At 54.3% G+C, this 20861-nt stretch overlaps 1 protein-coding gene across 3 annotated transcripts in view; it reads left to right on the forward strand.

Moving 5' to 3' along the window:
• The window catches only part of PTPRU (protein tyrosine phosphatase, receptor type U), a 49496-nt gene extending 32209 nt beyond the window's left edge, over positions 1-17287 (forward strand). For all 3 annotated transcript variants that reach the window (XM_017831123.1, XM_017831124.1, XM_017831125.1), the window contains 9 exons: positions 702-856; positions 2326-2461; positions 2555-2704; positions 2818-2991; positions 5461-5601; positions 8048-8173; positions 10858-11015; positions 12130-12265; positions 14675-17287. In XM_017831123.1, the coding sequence (XP_017686612.1) occupies positions 702-856; positions 2326-2461; positions 2555-2704; positions 2818-2991; positions 5461-5601; positions 8048-8173; positions 10858-11015; positions 12130-12265; positions 14675-14737 (1239 nt within the window). In that variant the 3' untranslated portion in view covers positions 14738-17287. The remainder of the gene's footprint in view (positions 1-701; positions 857-2325; positions 2462-2554; positions 2705-2817; positions 2992-5460; positions 5602-8047; positions 8174-10857; positions 11016-12129; positions 12266-14674) is intronic.
• Positions 17288-20861: the final 3574 nt, after the last annotated feature.

Genomic DNA, 20861 nt, shown 5'->3' on the forward strand with positions numbered 1-20861 from the left:
TTTGGTTTGGGTACCGAGTGAGTGTTTGGTTGTTCTGGGCAGTGAGTGAGTGTTTGGTTGGTTTGGGCTGTGAGTGACTGGTTGTTCTGGGCACTGAGTGTTTGGTTGTTCTGGGCAGTGAGTGAGTGTTTGGTTGGTTTGGGCTGTGAGTGACTGGTTGTTCTGGGCACTGAGTGTTTGGTTGTTCTGGGCAGTGAGTGAGTGTTTAGTTGGTTTGGGCTGTGAGTGTTTGGTTTTTCTGAGCAGTGAGTTTCTGCTTGATTCAGGCAGTGAGTGAGTGTTTAGTTGGTCTGGGCAGTGAGTGTCTGGTTGGTCTGGGCAGTGAGTGAGTGTTTAATTTCCTGTCAGCACTGTGTGAGTGCTGTGGGGGAGAAGGATGCTTTCCTCTCCCCTGGGCTGAAGGTGATGTAGCCATCACTCTCCAGCCTGGTAACTGGAGATGGAGCCGGTGCAATTTACCCCTCAATCTACAGGAATATCAAATTGCTGCCTGGTTATAGGGCAGGGAGCAAAGATGTTCGTGGAATGAGACCTGAGGCTGCTGCTGCCTCCTCCTCTTTCTCCTTGGTTGCTTTTTAACCCTCTTGCAGTCAAGGAGAAGGGAGCTGTAGTATGGTCCACCTGAGCGGATGCTGAGCTGGCAAAATCATGGATTCCTGAGCAAACTGGAGTGACTTTGCCCTCTCACCCTTCCCTTGCAGAGGGGTTACTCAGCCCGGCACGAGGTGAAGCAGTTCCACTTCATGTCGTGGCCCGAGCACGGTGTCCCCTACCACGCCACGGGGCTGCTGGCCTTCATCCGCAGGGTGAAGGCGTCCACGCCGCCTGATGCCGGCCCCATTGTCATCCACTGCAGGTACAGACGTGGCCATGGGGCAGAACCAGCTCTGGGGGGAACCATCCACCTCCAGGATGGGGTTTGGGGGGCGTGGATGGGGGGCAGGGAGCACGCCGTGTCCTGGGTGCTCGGCACCGGGCTCTGAACAACGCTGAAATCTCAGAGTGATGCTGAAATATTCAACAGGGAGATATGAAAGGTGTAAAGTGGGTTTCTAGTGAGGAGAGGCTGAGGCAGGGAGGGTGCTAGGGCTGATGGTTTGGGCGAAGGGACCTTAAAGATCATCTAGTCCAACCCCTGCCATGGGCAGGGACACCTTTCTTTAGACCAGGTTGCTCCAAGCCCTGTCCAGCCTGGCCTTGATGTCCTTCTATGATGTCACCCCTGGAAAATGTCACCCCTGGGCTGGTGGCAGCAAGGATGGGAGGCTGGGGTTGGTCCAGGGGGAACAGCTCTGTTTTGGGGCTACCACAGCACCTGCCACTGATGACACAACTCTGTCCTTATGGGGATGGCACAGGGGAACGGGCAGCTTGATCCCTGCTGATGGTCAGATATTGGGTCTGGTTGAAGGGAGAGGGAGGGGGGACAGAGGACAGCCCCTTTCCCAGGGTTACCCACAGGGACAGGCTCAGCCACTGGGACGCTGGAGCTGGGAGGACACCAGTGAGCAGCAGTGGTGGCTTTCTGGCATTCCCATGGGATGGGTTAATGGCTCTCCCTCCTGGGCAAACGAGCAGCTGATGAGTGGGAGGGATTTTTTTATTTGATTTGATTTCTCCCTGTCAACTGCCTCATCAGCCTTCATTGAACAGCCAGGGTGATTAGTGCCCGCAGCCTGTAATCACTGCTAATCACCACGAGTGATTCATCAGCCCCAGAAATTAGTATTTCACTGGAAAAGACTGTAGGAAAGGAGCAGGGGGGTGGTTCTGTTGCTGACATGTCATGGGGGGGGTCACAGCAACAGTAGGACTGTGAGTCCAGGGTTTGGGATATCAGCACTGCTGAGCTGGCTCTGGGCATCGTGCTGGCTCTCCCTTGGGGGAATTCAGACCTGCTCATGCCAGGGGAACCTCCCTGCTCTCCCAGGGCTCGGTGCTGAGCCCTCCTTGGCTCTTTTGGGACGGGATCCTGGAGGACTGTTAGCACTCAGGTGGTTTAGCTCTCAGTTTTGTTGCAAAAAGCGTGTGTTTTGTTGTCTTACAGTAAAAATGAACCTTAAACACGGGTGCCCCCCACAGCCTGACCATCACACACCCCTGGGGCTGCTGCAGTGGTGTTTGGGGGGGGTGTAAGGCAAAGCCAGGCTGTGGTTATGGAGGTGTGTGAGGTCCTGGCAGCCCTGCCTGGACCCCATTTGCCCCCACATTCATGGGCAGGGTCCATCCACCGACCTTGCTCGGTGCCCAGCAGCACTTTGGGCTGCGTGTGGGTGCCAGCAGAGACTGGGAATGTGTTTGCTGTGTTTCCCACTCCCTCCCCAGTGCTGGCACGGGGAGAACCGGCTGCTACATCGTCCTGGACGTTATGCTGGACATGGCTGAGTGTGAGGGTGTGGTGGACATCTACAACTGCGTGAAGACCCTCTGCTCACGGAGGATCAACATGATCCAGACAGAGGTGAGCTGGCACTGGGCACAGCCGGGGGCAGGCGGGGCTGCTGTCACCACGGAGGAGGGGGAGGCTCAGCCCTGTCCCCTCTCCCCACAAAAGGAGCAGTACATCTTCATCCACGATGCCATCCTGGAGGCCTGTCTGTGTGGGGAGACCAGCATCCCCGCCAGCGAGTTCAAGCCCACCTACAAGGAGATGGTGAGGATTGAGCCGCAGAGCAACTCCTCGCAGCTGCGGGAGGAGTTCCAGGTGAGCGGCCCCGAAACCTCTGCGACCCCCTCTTCCCCTCGCCCTCCCGGTGCCCACCAGCAGGAAGGGGGTTTTGGGCCCTGTGCTGAGAGGGGGGAGGGGTGTCCCCACAGACCCTGAACTCGGTGACCCCACACCTGGACGTGGAGGAGTGCAGCATCGCGCTCCTGCCCCGCAACCGGGAGCGCAACCGCAGCATGGACGTGCTGCCGCCGGACCGATGCCTTCCCTTCCTCATCTCCGTGGATGGAGACAGCAACAACTACATCAACGCGGCCTTAACCGACGTGAGTGGCCCCCTTCCTTCCCAGGGGATGCTGGGGGTTGTGTCTCAGGCAACTTTTCGCGGCTTGGTTTGGATTTCCAGCCTGGTTTTGCACCGAGGGCTCGTGGCGGCTGTGGGGGAGGAAGGGCTGGGACTGCTGGAACCTGCACCCCTTCTTCTGTGTAACAGCATCCTGAAAGGACTTATCACCTCCTCCCACGAGCCACGCGCTGAGGGGCTTCAGTATTGGCAGGGAAAGTAGAGCAGAGGAGGGAGAGGAAGCTCGTGGAGGGGTTGGTGGCATTGAGCCCCCCGTGTGCTGCCAGCACCCTGCTGTGCATCCTCCTGTCCATCCTCCTGCTGCACTTCAGGGGCTCTGAACTGCTCCCAAAGCCACCATTCATCCCCTTGGGCCCGTCAGAAGGGACCCCCGTGGTGGCAAAGCTATTTCCTGGCTGCTGATGGTCACGAAGCAGAGCAGAGAGGATGCTGCAGGCTCTGAGTGACGGGCCATTTGTCACCAAACCCACCTTCCTCTCCCTGAAAGGAGCTGGGGTGCTTTGCACGGGCAGCACTGAGCTCCCCACACCCTGGACACCTTCCCCAGACCCTCCTGGTCACAGCTGAGCACTGGCACCAGGCCAAGCCTTGCATTTTCCATCCCACGAGTGATTTATCCCGCTGGATCTCTGTGCAGATCCCATCTCCCTGATCCCTGATCCCTGCTCCCACAGCAAAAGCAGTTTGGAAAGCGGAGTGGGCTGCTGGTGGTGGGGAGTGGCTCCTGTTGGGCTGCAGTGGGATGGAGCTTTGTTTTCAGCTTGCTTGCTGTTTGCATATCCATTTTATTTTTATGCATCACTGAGCCTCCCTTAATCTCTGCTAAAGGGTCAGCGAATAAAATATTTTTTTACAGACAGAAAAAGCCCCGAGGATGAAATTCTCGCTGAAGGGATAAAACCCATTTCCCTCTTTGGGTGAAAAAAAAAAAAAAAGAAAAGTCTAATTTTCTTTAAGTGCCAAAGTGGTTTGCTCAAGGCAGTCTGTCCATCTGTCGATGGTCTGGCTGCCTGTCATTGGTGCCACATCGTGTGGTGCCAGTGGAGCCGTGCCCTGCTCTGCACCAGCTGCTGTCACTTACACCTGTGCCAAAGATGCGGGTGCCAAGGCAAGCCCTGGGCAGCCCCTGGTGAAATCTGCTGCTCTCACCCCGCTTCTCCAGGGCAGAAAGCTCTCACCAGGCACCAGGGTCTCACTGCTGCCCGTGGGCAGGGCTGGGACAGCTCAATAGAGGCATTTCTGGGGGTGGAATGAGGAGGTTCTGCAGCAGCCAGAGGACCCCCAGTCAGCAGAGAGCTGTGCTGGGTCTGTGTCTGGGGGGCTGGAGCCCAACTGTTAATTTGAGTCTGCTCGAAGCAGTGTTGAGCTTGGTGAGCTGGTGGCAGGATGACCAAGGGAAGGATTCTCATCTGAGTACAAAGGAGAAAGAATCACAGGTTGGAAAAGACCTCCAGATCATCCTGTGCCTGATTCCCACCTTGTCCCCCAGCCCAGAGCACTGAGTGCCATGTCCAGGCCTTCCTTGGACACCTCCAGGGGTGGGGACTCCACCACCTCCCTGGGCAGCCCCTTCCAATGTTTAACAACCCTTTCAGTGAGAAATTCCTGCTGATGTCCAACCTGAACCTCCCCTGGTGCAACTTGAGGCCGTTCCCTCTCCTCCTGTCCCTTGTTCCCTGGGAGCAGAGCCCGACCCCCCCCTGGCTCCCCCCTCCTGTCAGGGGGTTGCAGAGCCAGAAGGTCCCCCCTGAGCCTCCTTTTCTCCAGGCTGAGCCCCCCCAGCTCCCTCAGCTGCTCCTGCTGCTCCAGCCCCTTCCCCTGCTCCACTCTGCTTGCTGGACACGCTCCAGCCCCTCAATGTCCTTCTTGTCATGAGAGGCCCAGAACTGGACACAGCACTCGAGGTCTGGCATCACCAGTAATTTCCAACATCCCTGCTCCCCCTCTCTCTTGCAGTTTTTAGGGATCTTTTGCTTGGGGATTTTCTTTCTTCCCCCAAAAATCCATTGAACCCCAGTGCAGTGGTTGCTCCTGCTGCTCCCAGTGCCCTTTCAGTGGTGGGACACTGTGGGTGGGGGTGATGCTGGGGGAGATGCTTTCATTTGGGGCCAGGGTGCAGAGCTGGGGGCTGGGGCCATCTGGCAGCCACAGCTTCTGCTTGTTCTTGGCTCAAAGGTGACACCTTTTCCTTAGTTATTTATGCAAAATACCCTTTCCTTCGAGAGCAGAGGGTGGGTGCTTTCATCCTGCCCGAGGGCAGGGATCACTTGGACCTCCCCATCACCAGGAGTGACAAAGGTTGTCCCAGGGAGACCAGGAGAAGGTGGCTTTGGTGCCACTCATCTTCTGGTTGCATTTTTTTTTGGGGGGGGGTGACAGCAGTGGCTCCAGTGCCACCACCACGCCCTTGATGGTCTTTCCTTCTCCCCAGAGCTACACCAAGAGCGCTGCCTTCATCGTCACCCTGCACCCTCTGCAGAACACCACCACCGACTTCTGGCGGCTGGTGTACGACTACGGCTGCACCTCCATCGTCATGCTCAACCAGCTCAACCAGTCCAACTCTGCCTGGGTGAGTCCTGCTGCCCCCGGGCGCCCTGCTGGCACTTGGGTCCAGCCATCCCAGGGGCTGCTTCGACGCCCGGTTTATCTTGAGGCTTGGTTTTAACCACTGTCACTGCTGGGAAGGATTCCTGGCACCGACGTGTGCTGCAGATGGAAGAAGGGCATCATCTTTGCCCTGGTCTTTGAGTCCATCACATACTTACCTTTCCATCCACTGCTTCAGCAAAGGGTTTTCCTGGCTGGTGACTGTCCGTGTTTTGTGCTGTCAGCCTGTTGTTCTTACAAGCTGACTGGAAGGTGTTGCATTTCTAGCAAGTTCCTTTCGCAAAGCAGTTTCCTTCTCACTCATCATTCAAACAGCACCTTCACCTCGAAGGGGGGCTTTGAGTGTGTTTATTTTTTGGAGAGTGTCTGCTCAGTAGCTCACTACTGATGGCGAGTCAGCAGCAGGTTTGCAGTGCTTGTCTTTTTGTAAAATAAAACTCCTTTAAGGTCGACAGCTCTTTTAAGCCCTTCGCAGTGAGATAAGCAGCAAATTCCATGTGGTTTGAGAGATTTTCATGGTTTCTCCCTGTCTCATTACCACAGACTGTAAAGAAGTTATTTGCTGTTGACAATATATCTCTCTGTGTGAAAAACATAAGTAAAATGAAATGGCACAAGAAGAATTTCTTTCCTGGGCAGTGACTGAGCAGTGGAACAGAGACCAGAGGGGATGTGGAGTCTCCCTCACTGGAGATATTCCAGAACCATCTGGATGCAATCCTGTGCCATGCACTTGTCTCCCCTCAGGCCCTGTAAGGCCACAGTGAGGTCACCCCAAAGCTTCTCTTCTCCACGCTGAACAATCCCAGCTCTCCCAGCAGAGCTCCTTCATCCCTCTGACCATCTTGGTGCCTCCACTGGACTCTCTCCAGCAGCTCCATGTCCTTCCTGTGCTGGAGCAGCTCTGCAGGAGGGTCTCATCTGAGGGGCAGAATCACTTCCCTCGACCTGCTGCCCGTGCTGCTTTGGAAGGAGGCAGCAAACCTGATTTTATTTCTCTCAGCCTATTCTTTCATTCCATGGTCCAGCAATGAAAGCCTTCCCGTGAGCTTCAGCTCCTGTGAGGCTCCTCTGCCACCCTCCCCCAGATCCCTGTCCCCTGCAGCCACCACTGTCCCCTGGCACCACCCTCTGCCATTTTTCTTCATTACCCAGCCCTGCCTCTCTCTCTGGACGTCCCTTCCTCAGGGATGTCTGTTACAATATTTAGCTGAATCCTAAATGTTTACCAGTTTAGGACCAACAGGTAATAAATCACCCTTTCCAGCAGGCAGCTCCAAAAGGTGACTTAGAGGGTACAGCCCTCACTTGAACTACGTCTCTTGCTGAAGGAAGTTTTAATATCCAAATTATAGGTCTGAGTCTGGAAGGCTTCGAGATGTGGGAGATTTATGGCCCCCATTAATAACCAATTATTTCTCAGACAGGTTTGCTGTGTGGTTGGGCCCAGGCTGTGGATGGCCTGGGTTGGTAAATGCCCTGTTAAAGTGTGGTGACAAACATCATCTATTTTGTGTCCATGCTGGTTTCCAGCTGTCACAGTGTGAAAACAGTCTCATCCGTGCCCCTTGGACCGAGCCATCCGTCAGGGCCGTGACGGACACGTGGAGTTGCTCCCCGGGGATGCAGGCTGGGATTGCTTTCACTTGGGGGGATGTCCTGGCCATGGGATGAGGGGAACTGTCATCCCGTGTTGTTGGGGCTGCCAATGCCAGAGTGGCTTCTAATGCCAACAGAGCTTGAGAGCAGAGTGGGAGCACAGAATCACAAAATCAGCTGAGCTGGGAGGGACCCACAAGGATCATGGATTCCAACCCTCAGCCCTGCACAGTTAGATATCCTAATATCTAACCCCAAGAGTCACCCCCTGTGCCCCAGAGGATCAGCCAAACCCTCCTGGAGCTCTGGCAGCCTTGGGGCTGTGCCCAGTGCCCAACCAGCCTCTGGGGGAAGAACCTTTTCCTGAGATCCAACCTGACCATGCCCTGACACAGCTCCAGGCCATTCCCTGGGGTCCTGTTGGTCAGCCAAGCCCTGCTCCATCATTGTGCAGATCCAGTCTGTGCTTGCTGGAACTGGGGCACAGCCCATCCTGCATCCTCGTGGACCAGCTGTTGTGTCCATGCAGTGGGTTGTGTGGATGCTGGGGGTGGGTCTGACCTTTCAGCTTTGATCCCTGAACAAGCTGAGAGAGAGAGATCTTCCATCCATCCCTCCATCCATGTGCTGTGGGTGCTGTGTGAGTAACAGCATCGTGGCCCAGCATCCCATCCTGGTGCCACCCCTGTGCCGGGAGCTCCCCTTGGTGTCCAGCACCAGCCACCCTGTTCCCTGTCACGTGTGACGCCCTTCCCCGTGTCCCAGCACGCATTCCCAGTCCTGGTGAGCTGTTGTTCCTCTCCCCACAGCCCTGCCTGCAGTACTGGCCCGAGCCAGGGCTCCAGCAGTACGGCCCCATGGAGGTGGAGTACGTGTCCGGAACGGCGGATGAGGACATCGTGTCCCGGCTCTTCCGAGTCCAGAACATCACACGGGTGAGGGTCTCTGCTCTGGCTCCATGCCAGCAAAGAGAGGGGGTCTTCATGTGTGTCTGTGTCTGTGTGTGTACCCAGATGCCCCCAGGCATCTCCCAGGGCTGGATGAGCTCACGTGCGGGTGGGTTGGTTGCTTTTTTGGGGAAGGGCTGGGGCATCCCCAAGAGCTGCCATGTGTAAGTCCTGGAATCCCAGAATGGTCTGGGTTGGAAGGGACCTTAAAAATCATCTTGTTCCACCTCCCTGCCGTGGGCAGGGACACCTTCCACTAGACCAGGTTGCTCCAAGACATGTCCAACCTGGCTTTGAACACCTCCAGGGATGGGGAGTCCACAGCCTCTCTGGGCCTTCTTGGAAGACCTTCTTTGGAGAGCAGAAGGATGATGCACCCAGTGAGGCCACACAGTCCTGGAGCTGGTCATTGCCTGCGTAGGTAACTGAGTGGTGCTGTAGATCATGGAATCATGGAATCTTTGAGGTGGGAAAAGACCCCTGAGATATTGAGTGCAACTGTTCACCCAGCACTGCCAAGGCCATCACTAACCCGTGTCCTCAAATGCCACATCTGTGGACTTTTGAACACTCCCAGGGATGGGGACCCCACCACTGCCCTGGGCAGCCTGTGCCAGGGCTGGACAACCCTTGGTGGAGAAATGTTTCCTAATATCAAACCTAAACCACCTATGGTGCAACTTGAGGCCATTTTCCTCTTGTCCTTGCCCTTGTTCCCTGGGAGCAGAGCCCGACCCTCCCCCGGCTCCACCCTCCTGTCAGGGAGTTGGAGAGAGCCAGAAGGTCCCCCCTGAATGCTGGTGTCTTCAGACCCTGTAGAATTGCCATTGTTCCATCCAAACCTTTCTGGAGTTCCCAGCTCCTTGCAAGATGTTAGAAAACTGTGGGAAGACCTTTCTCCTCGTGCCTGGAGGTCCTGCCACACGTGTGTCACAGGATGGAGACTCCTCACATGGGCATGGCACCAGCAGAGCCCTTTTCCTGCAGGGTGAGAAGATCCACCAAGTTTTCTACCTTGCTGCTTGGACATGTGGCTGGTTCATCTTGCTTTGAAATGAAGAGAAATGCAGGGAAACAGGGCAGGGACACAGACTGTGATGAAGAGCCCGTGTGGGTGCAGAGCTGCACGTGGAAAAACAAAAGCTGCTTTACCTACAAAAGCCATCCAGGGAGAGGTGACATCCCTGAAGGCCTTAAACTCCTGAGGGTTGCCAAGAGGCTGAGGCCAATGCCCCAGTGAAGGTCAGCAGGCAGATGGGAATTAGGGAGCTTGGAAAGGAGCGTGTGGCCTGGCTGATGGCCCGGCTGGGAAGGTGCTTCTGAGGGGTGACTGGGGCCAGAGGAGATAAATCCTGATTATCTGGACTCAACACAAAGAGGGTTTTGGTTCACGCTCCCTGTGGGAGCATCTGGCATTTCCTGGGTGTCAGCACAAAATCCTACACCAAACATGCTCTGCTCTCAGGTGGTAGAATATACTCTGTGCTGAATTCAAATTCAGCGTGATGGAAATCTCTGGATCTAAGAGGAGGTTCCCCCAGGGAGCAGATTGCTTGCAGCCACTTCGTGCCAAGCCTTTGCCTGCTGGGATGAAGCATTGGGGATGTCACAAGTCCTCCAGAGCTTTCACCTCAGCTTCAAAACACATCCCAAAACTGTCCTTCTCGAGCTGGCAGAGGGATTTTCTCCTGTTTTAACTCCACTTGTCTCATCTTCCCCCTCTGCCTTCCTGGCTTCCAGCTGGAAGCAAAAACTGGAGTCCAAGGTGATCAGCCCATCACACCACATCGCCAACCCAAACTGAGTCTCCTGGAAAGATTAGGAAAAGCCCCCAGAAAGGTTCAGAAAAGCCCCTCTGAAGGGGGTGCAGGTTGGAATGGGCACTGCATGCCCCCAGTTCCCAGCCCCCAGACTGGGGCTCCCTGCAGAGCCACAGGAATACCGCGGTCCTGCTGCTTGGAGAGGGTCTGGTGCTCATCAGGCATCTGAAATGGGGTGGACAGAGCCCTCCAGAGCTGAGCACCCCCCCCTCTGTGCCTGACCCCCCTTTCTCCTCCAGTGTGTGCTCCCCATGTGTGCTGCCAAGCCCTGAGTTGCATCTGGAATGTGTGACCATGGTCCCACCCCATCCAACCCTCCGGATGCTCCGAGTATTCCTGAGCAGGAGCCCCACATCTGCTGGGCTAAAGCTTGGCCTCGTTCAGCTCCGGGGATGTTTTTAATCCTCCTCCTGGATCCAGCTAACCAGATTAGCTTTCCAAACTAACCAGATTACCAGGCATTAAGCTCCTGCCTCTGTGGGTGGCAGCTCCTCGGCAGCCTCCTGGTTTACAGCGAGCGGGACAGAAACACGTCCCCGTGGATCTTCGTCGTGCAGGAGGAGGATGTGATGGAGAAGCCCTGGGGAGGCTCAGGGGGTCTGGTAACAAGTTTGAGGAGACACAGAGACAGCCTGAGGTGGGATAAACCACGTCTGTGGAGCTTTCCCCAGGTGCAATGGGGTGGTGGAACCCAGAGCGAGCTCAAGGAACCACCCAACTTAAAGCACCAGGAAAAGGTTTTCCTCTCTTTTTCCACTGTCCATGCCTGGCAAACCCCTCTTGCCCTCCCTCAAACCTTCCAGTAAATGAGGGCAGCCCAGGGGTTCCAGGTGATGAGTTTTGCTTTTCTAGTTGCAGGAGGGGCACCTGATGGTCCGGCACTTCCAGTACCTGCGGTGGTCGGCGTATCGAGACACTCCCGACTCCAAGAAGTCCTTCCTGCACCTCCTGGCCCAAGTGGAGAGGTGGCAGAAGGAAAGTGGGGATGGCAGGACCGTGGTGCACTGCCTGTGAGTGTCCCCTGGGGAGGAGCAGGTTCTGCTGGTGGGGGGGGAGATGCCTCCAGTTTCCATGCCCACAGTTGGGCCTGGAAACCCCCTAAAAAAAGCCCTCCCTGGGGTGACTTTGTCCCCAGATGGTGCCACAGTGTGAGTTTGGAGGCACCTTGTGGTCACCAAGTCAAACGTTCTCCATGAGATGGATGCTCAGTGGGAATGACACCCTGGCACCATCCCTGCCCTTCGTGCCTGTCCCCTGTCCTGCAGCAGGGCCTGGCAGAGGTCCCAACCCTGTCACCATGCCCCGTGTGTGTGGCAGGCTCCAAAGGGATGGGGCAGGAACTGTGGCAACTCCCATCCTTTGCTTTTCATTGAGGGGGACACAGAACCATGGAATGGTTTGGGTGGGAAGGGATCTTAAAAATCATCGTGTTCCAGTGGGCAGGAACGTGTTCCACTAGGCCAGGTTGCTCCAAGCCTGGAGATGTTCTCCATCCCCCTCCTCCCAGTGGGTTTGGCTCAGAAACACCCTGTGCTCCCCTCAGATGAGACCTGGCACGTTTGCAGATGGGCAGAGACAGCAGGAGAGCCTTTAATCAAAAATTAATTACAGCCTTGTCCGTCTTCATTAGCCCGGGGATAATTTGAGAACATGCTCTGTACAACACTGGCATCGTGTTCTCTCTTCCTCTCCCCTGTTCCCTTCCCCAGGGATGAGACACAGTGGGAGAACAGCTTTTGGGGAGGTACCCAGTGCTCTGGGGGAAACATGGGATGGTTCCCCCAGGCAGCACCACCCCCATGGCACCAGCTCCCTGTGGATGGGAGGAGGGACACAGCAGCTTCCCCAAATTCACACGAGGAGCTGATCCATGGCAGGGCTGGACGCTGAGCCCAAATGGTCCAGGATCCAGCCTTGATGGTCCGAAAAGGTGTTTTCATGCTCTTATGAAGACTGGAAGGGCAGGATCACAACTCCTACCACCCCGGGGGGCAGGTTCAGGTCCCCTGGTTTGGGCACATCTCCTGGGATGCAGAGTCAGACAGGGAAGGGGGCACTTGGAAGGAGCAGGAAGGTGCTCTAATGCCATTTTCTCACCACTGACACGTGTGTTTCTCCCACCAGGAACGGAGGTGGCCGGAGTGGCACCTTCTGTGCCTCCACCATGATCCTGGAGATGATCAAGTGTCACAACATGGCAGATGTGTTCTATGCTGCAAAGACCCTCCGCAACTACAAGCCAAATATGGTGGAGACCTTGGTAAGCACCAGAGCCCACCAACATCCACCCCCAGCAGAGGGGAGAGGTGCTGGGGCTCCCTAATTCCCAGAACACCTCCTTTGCCTCCCCAAATCCTGATGAGCATCACGGGCATGGGATGGGCAGGGAGGTGAGGCAGCTTCTCAAAGCAGCCTTGTCTTCATCCTGCCGTGCCAACGTGGTGTCAGCACTGGGGTTGTTGGAAATCCTTCCCAGGAATCAGAAGGAGGGTTCACATCAACTCATGGGGATGTCACTGTGGTTCTTCAGAAGGTTTGTGGCGTTGGGAGCAGCTCTGAGGGGGAGTCAGATAAATTCCTGTTAGAGATATAAAAGGAATGAGGATTTGGAATGAAATTATTGGGTGGAGGAGCTGCTGGGAGCAGCAGGGGAGCCACATGCCCTGAGGAGGAGGCTGGAGGTGGCAGCAGGTCAGGGTGAAAAGTCCCTGCCCTAATTCAGGCCCTCAATAATGGAAGAGGGGATGGAGCATCCGCGTGTCCGTGCCCGTGGTGGAGGAATCCAGGTGCCTCCTGATGTTTTAAAAGCGAGTCAGCTGGAAATGTTTACCCTGTTCGGATTATAAAATCCCTAAGTTGCAAAATGAAATGGTTTTTTTGAGGAGGGGATGTGATTTGCATTAGGAATTAAAAGCGGAGGAGAAGGTGAGGGAGGGGAGAGGGGAGCAGGGGGAGGGATGCAGATAATGGGAAGATGATGTGACAAGCATGAAGCCACCAGGCCCATCGGGCTAAATTGCAAAGGTATTAAAAAAAAAAGGCAACATTTCCCATCAGGACACGAGCGTCCTCCCGCCTCAAATGAACCTGAACCAGCTATTCTGGGAATCTCAATCTCCCTGAGTCCCCGGGAGGGCGGATCCGTGCCTGGTGTAAGGAGGTGCAGCCGGCACGAGGCGCTTCCCGCTGCCCGCGCATCTTCCCCTCCGTTTGCCCCTGGGGTTTATTTTTATGTGATGATAAATGGAAACAATCCCTTTTCTTAATCCCAAAAGCATTATGTGCTTTTAATCTGAGCTGTGGCAGCCTCCTCTCTTTGAAGTCCTCCTCTCCCTCCCTGCCCGCTCCCACCTGGGATCCCTGAGCGGCCGCCCCCACCCGTGCGGGATAACGGGATTTTCCTGCCGGTGCTCGAGCTGCAATCCCTGTCCTGCAGCTGGGATTTGGGGAGATGAGCTCTCCCCTTTCCTGCCCTGAGCCCACCTGACGTCCCAGCACTTGTAGCAGCACCAAAATCCTGATTTATTTGGGGTGTTTTTCCCCCCCATTCAGGCTGGTTTTGTTTGTTGGAGCAAACAGCTCCTGGGGTTGGGCACTGCCAAGGTCGCAGCGTTCCCGTGAGCTTTCTGTGCATGGGAACGGGTCATGGAAAGGATGTGGATGGATGAGACTGCCTTTGCAAGCCCAATTTCAGTGACTTTTGCTATAAAACCCATGCTGGGCTTTCCCTGGGGGGAAGCAGAAGGTGGGAGGATGTTGACATCATCCGTTGGTGTCTTGGGAAAAGAGGGAAGAGTGAGCCCGGTCCTGTTGAGAGTTTGGAGAGGGGCTTCCCCACTTACAGTCCTTGGCTCTGTCACAGGCAGCTCAGGCTTTGACCTGAGCACCAAAATGCTCATTGGTTTGGCACTTCCCTTGGAAAATTTGGATTTTTTGGAAGTGAAACTCCTGGGAGTTCCCTTTGTGCCTCTCCCGCCCCGCACAGCAAACACCCAAACCAAATCCCTGCAAGGGATGGAAAATAACTCTTCTTCATCAGCAGGAAGAGAATTTGTGATGAAGAATGTCCTGGCAGCCAGGGCAGGGCATCTCCATCCACCCAGACCATGGATGGTCACCTTGGCACTCTCCCCATTTTCAGCCTCTGCTGAACTCAGAAACAAAAACTCTCCTCGATTTCCTGCCTGAGGTTTTGTTTTGGACACCTCTGGCCCCAAAATCCATCATTCCCTTGGCTCTGCCACCACTGATTGACACATGTCAGTCACTGTGGTGGCAAGGGGGTCAGACAGGGGGGGATGTGGTCACTGAGCCCCCCCAGTGCTGCTCCTGCTTGTACCCTGGGGTGGTGAATAAACTGTATTTTCATAGCAGGGGGATGTCACAGTCCTTGTCCATCCCTTGGGGGAGGTGAAGGTGCCATCTGTCCCCAGAAAAGGGAAATTTGTTGCATGTGCTGGGGACAACACCAACAATGGGTGGTGTTTGCCAGGAGTGGAGTTCCTCCTGAGCCTGGAGAGGGCCACAGCCCCCAGCCAGGGCTGACATCCCATAGAGCCCTCACAGGCATTTCCTTAGGGCTGTGGACATTTATTTTGCCTCAAACAGGGATAGATTTGGGAAATAATTCACTTGGGATCACAACATCCTCTCTTCTCTCCCCGAACAGGAGCAGTACCATTTCTGCTACGACATAGCACTGGAATATCTGGAGTCCCTGGAGACCAGATAGCACCTGGCCAGGAGAGGGGCGGCAAGGGCTGGCACAGGGGTCGTGCCAACTGTGCATCTCCCACCTGGACGTTGCGTTCCTGCTGAAGGCGGGCCCGGAAACAGCAAAGGACCCAACGGGGAAACCCATCGGATCGGGGAAAGGAGAGGACGTGGGGATGTGCTGGACGTGTTGGGTGTGTTGGCCGCTCTCCATCTTCCTCCTCCGCTCTCCATCTTCCCTCCCTGCTGAGTGGCCACAGGTTGGATGTCACGACTCATCCCATTCCTTGGAGTTGGGGTGTGCGGGGTGTGGCCCCGTGGCGCTGCCGGGGGCCCCTAAAGCAGCTGGAGAGGAGCCCAGGGAGGGGAGGAAGAGGAGGACAGAAGGAGCCGAGGCCGTTTCCCAGCAGGGAAGGATGGATTCCGGGAGGAGGGACGTTGGCTTTCAGTTCTGTGTGGAACTGAAGCCGCTCCCGAGGAGCCCGACGGCTGCCTGGGACAAAGACCCTCTCAGGAGCTCCTGAGTTTGTGCCCCTTCGCACCACGAGTTTGGTCTCTGCTTGTTTTAGTTCTGTGAGTTGCCACCCTTTGTGTGCCCAGCCCTGGGCAGAGCAGGGAGGAGGGATGAGAGCATGGGTGGCACCGACCGTGTCCTGCTTCAGACCCGGGCCTTCCTGGCACCTTTGCCAAGCTTTGGAAGCGATGCTTCCCCTGCACCTCCACGCCATCCTCCCCATCTGTTGCACTTAATTCCTCCTGATGACCCAAAGGCTCCGGCCCACAGGGCTGTTTTTAACCCTTCCCTTGTGAATCGCTGCATTTGAAGCAAAACCCTCAAAATTCGGGTCCATCCCACGTTCCCCCTGGATGCTGCCCCCAGGCAGTTGTCCACTGATGCTCTTGGCTTTTGCTGGGGCTGGTGGAGCAGTTCTGGGGGGGTGTTGAGCTGTGCTGAAGCCCCTGAGCTGGGCTGTATATTGGGGCTGGGCACGGGGAGGTCCCCAAGCCCCTGCTGCCACCCAGGGCTGGTGATTCAAGGTACTTGATACTTTTTTGGCTCCATCCTGCTGCAGGTGGGTGTGAGACGGCACTTTTTCCATCTGATGTTGTGATAATTACAGGAATCTCTGCTCAGAGCCTGGTGGTAATAAAATGAACAGCCTCAGGAAGGTGCAGGCAGAGGGATGAAGGTCTGGGGTCTGCCCTGGGGACTCAGACTGAGGGGAGGTTGGGTCTGTCTTGAGGGCCAGGCAGAACTTCACCATCATTTTTTGTGGGGATGGAGCAGAACAGATGAGAAAACTGTCCTCCAGATGCTGGAGGGTGGATGTGGGCAACCCCATCCTTCATCCCTCCTTCATCTCTCCCTCATCCTCCTCTTATCCTTCATCCCCCGTGTGTGCTCCCCCATCCTCCAGCCCTATCTCCCCAGGGCAGGGGCAGCTTCCCTGCCTTGCCCTGCCTGGCGCTGGGGATCCCTCTCCCCAGGGAATTCTCCCCAGGGAATGTTGAAGGCTGGGGGAGCAAACCCAGGGGATGTTTCCATCCCCCTTCCAAGGGTGAAGGAGAGCAGGGAGATCCAGCCCTGCCCTCTCTCCCCTTGGAGGTTTCCCACCTGCTGTGGGGATGGGGGTCTCAGCAGCATCCAGGGGTTCTGCCCAGAGCCTTGGCTCTCTCACCTGCTCACTGAGTAATTCCCAGCCTGAAAACAACTTATTCCAAGGGCTATACAACATTATTCCCGTTTTTTCCATCCCTGCTGTCTAACCCTATCATGTGCCCATTCAGTCTCGTGACCAAATACCCTTTTTTTTTTACCCTAAAATGGCCCAGTTACACCCCAGTGTGGTGACACCAGTACCTGGTAACACCAGGTCTCACATCACAAGCCTTGACTTGGAATAAATCCGTGTCCTTTTCCCAATCCCCATCTCTCCATGGACACGTCCTGCTGTCCTAGGGAAGGCTCTGCATGGTGGGTGCAGAAAGGTGCAGGAATTGTTTGGTTTGGGATGGAAATGGCTGAGCTGAGCCTCTGAAATGCCTGGGAATGGGATGATCTGGGGGCTGTTCAGTCCTGGGAGCCAGAGGGATGTTTTGCTGCTTCATCCCAGATCTTCCCCCACATCCTCCCTGCAGTCCAGAGGGAGGGACCATCCCACAGGGATGTAGGTGAAGTGTTGCCAGAGAGAGGAAAAGGTGGAAGATTGCAACCCCACTTAGTCCTGGAGACAACAGAAGCTGGAGGAGTTGTATATATGTTTTAAAATCCAGATTTTTTTCCTTTTAATTTTATTTTGATATCTCCTTGCTGGGTGTCTCTGGGGTTTTAGGGCATCTCTGGTGAAGGGCAGACTTTGAAATCCAAGTGCTATAAAACCCAACCCACCTCCAGCTCCTACTGAGATGCTCCTCTGACACGAGGCAAGGACATCCTGTACATAGAAATATATATATATAGAAATCTATATATAAAAATATAAATACTGTTCTTAAGATGGATAATGTTTATTGGTATTACAGATTGGAGTGGTGCTTTTTTTTGTTTGTTTGTTCTTTTTTTTTTTTTTTAATAAAACCAAACCAAACAAAAACAGAACAAAACAAAACAAAACAGAAAAAAAAAAAAAAGGAAAAAAGTTAAAACCCAAGAAAAACACCAAATTGGAACCATTTTGTCCCTATGCAGGAAAAGTGATCCCAAAAAGGAGGCAGCTCCACCACGGAGAAGGAGGGAGGGACAGGTCTGATGTGGATTGTACCACGCACATCCAGCTGTTGTTTTAACTGGTTGGTTTTTTTTAAAATAGTTTTATTATGATATTATTATTTTTTGGCTTTCTTTCCTTTTCAGAAGATCAGTTGCATAAATAAATGTTCCAAATTTGTGATGGCCTCCGGATTTCTTTCGCTGGCTCTGATCTGGGAGCTGTGATTTGGGGAGTTAAAAAAACCCTCTCCATCAGCCATATCTTACTTTTTAAGGGTATTTTGAGGAGCAGATTTGCAGGGCCAAATTCCAGGACTCCAAAACCTTCATGGCACAGAGGAGATTGGGGTTGCCTTGTGCTTGCAGAGCTTTGCTGTTGGTGTCCTCCTGGAGATCTTGGACTGGGCAGGACCCACCCTGGGTGCTTCTGAGGGAAGTTTTCCATGGCTGGAAAAGGTGTTGTGGAGGAAGGAGAAACTCAGGGCATTTTGCAGCTGGAAAATGAAATCCTGTTGGTAGAGAAGAGCCTTCAGGAGAAGTTCCTGCATTGTCTCTGGTGATTTATTTATTACAAAGCAGCCTTCAGTTAAATGTGCTGTGATATTAAACACTTCCAGTAACACTTGAGTCTTAATTTAATGGAGACCAAGGAAAAAAAAAAATCTAATTGACTTGTCAGGATTGTTTTTCATCTTTAATTAAGGCTCTTGAAGGAGGCAGTAATTACACTTTACCAATAAATAATGAAAAGGGGGATAATGCAAATTCCAATCAAGTCCTGCCCTTGGGAAGGGCTCTGGGTGTGTGGGGTCAGGCCTGGCAGGGGGTGACCTCTGTGTCCCCAAGCCCCTGGTGCTGTCCTGGTGGCCTTCAGGTGGGTTGGCCCCTGTGACCTCCAGTGCCCTGTTGGCCATCCACAGTGTCCCTTTCCTTTCTCTTCCCACCAAACCAGACTGGAAAAATTTGCATCTATAAAAAATAACCCAGCGAGGTTGTTCTGTGCAGCCACAGCCTGGTCCTGGACCCCACAGCCAGGCTGGCCACCAGCTTGGCGACCCAGCCAGAGCCATTCCAGAGTCCTGTGCTGCCTCCCCACCCTCCTCCCCCTGGTTCCCTCTGCAGCCTCACTCTTCCCAGGCTGTATTTCAGCCACAGCTCGTTGGGCACTCGCTGTCACAGGCAGCTAATGAGGAAAAAGCCTTTCCCTCTGGTTTATGACAGTCATCATTCCACTGCTGGTCTGTGATGGAGAGAGAGACAGCAGCTGCTGCCACCAGGGACCAGGAATTATGGCTCGTGAAGGTAAAAAGAGGAGCTGTTTTGCAGGGACAAGGGTTTGGTGGCTCTCTGGGGCCCCGGGAGCTCAGGGAGGTGAGTGGCATCACTGTCCTTCCTTACTTCATCCCTGCAACTTCTCCAAGAGGCATGGACAGCCCAGAAGAGCCAACAGGTCCCTGGAGGCAGGACAGACCAGCAGTTCAAGCCCTCATCCTGTGATGTCCCGTGGAAGTGTTGCCCCTTACGGTTCATTGGTGTCCTGGTGAGTGACCTGTTGTGGGGCAGCCCCGGGATGGGGGTGGGATGGAGTGGAACATTTCCTTCCCTGTTTTCCAGAGCCAAGAACGCCTTGGCAGGGGCACGGCTTGAGGCACTGGGGTCCTGCTGCTGCTCTGCCAGGCCTGGCTGGATTAGAGCCCTTTAAAAGGAGCTCTTTGCATTTCAATAACTAATCCAAATGTGCCCAACTTTGGGCTCTTGGGAGTTGCTCACCAGCCCAAGGCCTCCTCTGTGCTGTTATCATCAGCACACACCCCAGTAGAGCTGGTCCTAATTTCCCTAAGCCAATGTCATGGTATTGTTGGAGGTGACCTGGATATTCTTGTTCCATCCACAGGCTCATTCCCTAATCCTGGCTGACAGACAGTGCTGGATGTGCCAGGAGTCCAGCTCCAGCCCCTGGCTGGTGCCTGGCATTGGGACCCCTGTCTCACCCCTCTCCACCTGCCCAGAGGGGCTGGAATTCCCAGGGGATGCTCAGCTTTGTCCTGGCCAACCCCACCTGCCCCTGGAGAGCCCACAGCCCAAAACCACCTTCAGGACACGGGAGTGTTGTCAGGAGGGTGCCCAGGTCTCACCCCCTCAGTTACGGAGGGACATGACCAAGGTACCCAAAGGAATTGTGGGCAGAGCAAGGGCCTCTTTTTCCCTCTTCTCCTTCAGTGCTTCAGGCAAAGCAGGGCCCTTCCCAGTGGGAGGGTCCCACCTGGGCCACCCCACCCCAGGTCATGGCACTTCAACCCTCTCAGGTTTTGGCTTTTTCCTTTTGATGTGGCATTTGAAAGGCTGCCCTGAGCCAAGGGTGAGGGCTGGGGGAGGGTGGGTTAAACCCTCCTGATTAACCTTGGCAGATTAATTCATTAAAGCAAAACCCCAATTCAATTAGTCCCAGTGGCCCATTTATCACCTGTGATGGCTCTGGAGGCCAAGTGCTGCTGTCGGGCTGATCCTCTCCATCCCCTCCTTTATCCCCGTCCTCCAGAGACCCTGCCAAGACTTCCCACGCCTGTCTGATGAGGTTGGAATGGGGACAAACATGTCACACCCCTGTCCCCAGGTGCCTGGACCACCCATCCATCCTTACTTGGGTTATTTTGGGGGCAGAAGTGTGTGAAGGGTCCCCGAGTAGGATGATCTTTGTGGGATGACCTTGGTCCCATGGACAGCCCAGCTCTGCAGGGATGCCCAGGGCACTTTTCCCAGGATGGGCACAAGGAGTAGAGTCTCAAAAGCCCCACCCAAGGATGTGCCAAACTCCCCAAGCTATCACTGCCAGCACAGACACCACACTTTTCCAGAGACTTCCCATCTCTCCAGTGCTCTAAATGCTGTGGGATAATTTATTTAAGTAGCCTTAACGGGCCTGTAATCTCTGTGCTGCTCATGTCACCTCTAAATGTTCCATCAAAAGGCTCAATGGGAAGAATTTGTATTTCGAAATAAATATTTCCTCACGGTGTGCAAAATATCTAATCATGTGTTTATCCTTAAGTACTTCCAAAAGTCAACATAATTATTCCAGTCCCATTAAGTTTAATTTGCAGTAAATTATGCATTTAGCTTTAAGTTGAGTTTGTTGGTTAGAGTCAGGATAAAGCTCTTGCTATTTATAAAGCAGTATTTTAGCACGGATATAAAACACAAATGCTTGGACAAGAAAATCCTGCTCGGGAAGTTTGGGGAGAATTTCAAATAGGGAGAATTTCAAATAAATGATTGAGGACAAACAGTACCTTGCTTAACCTCTTCTTAATATCAATAATGTTTTTATGTTTTTCAAGATACGTTTTTAGTGTGTAATGAGCCCTTTCTATGATTGCTTGTCCTGTGGGAGAGTGAGCAATACCTGTGCGGTGAGTGATTTTCCACTTTTTCA

This window comes from Lepidothrix coronata, unplaced genomic scaffold (genome assembly GCF_001604755.1).
Source record: "Lepidothrix coronata isolate B3197 unplaced genomic scaffold, Lepidothrix_coronata-1.0 Scaffold187, whole genome shotgun sequence".
Classification (NCBI taxonomy): Eukaryota; Metazoa; Chordata; class Aves; order Passeriformes; family Pipridae; genus Lepidothrix; species Lepidothrix coronata.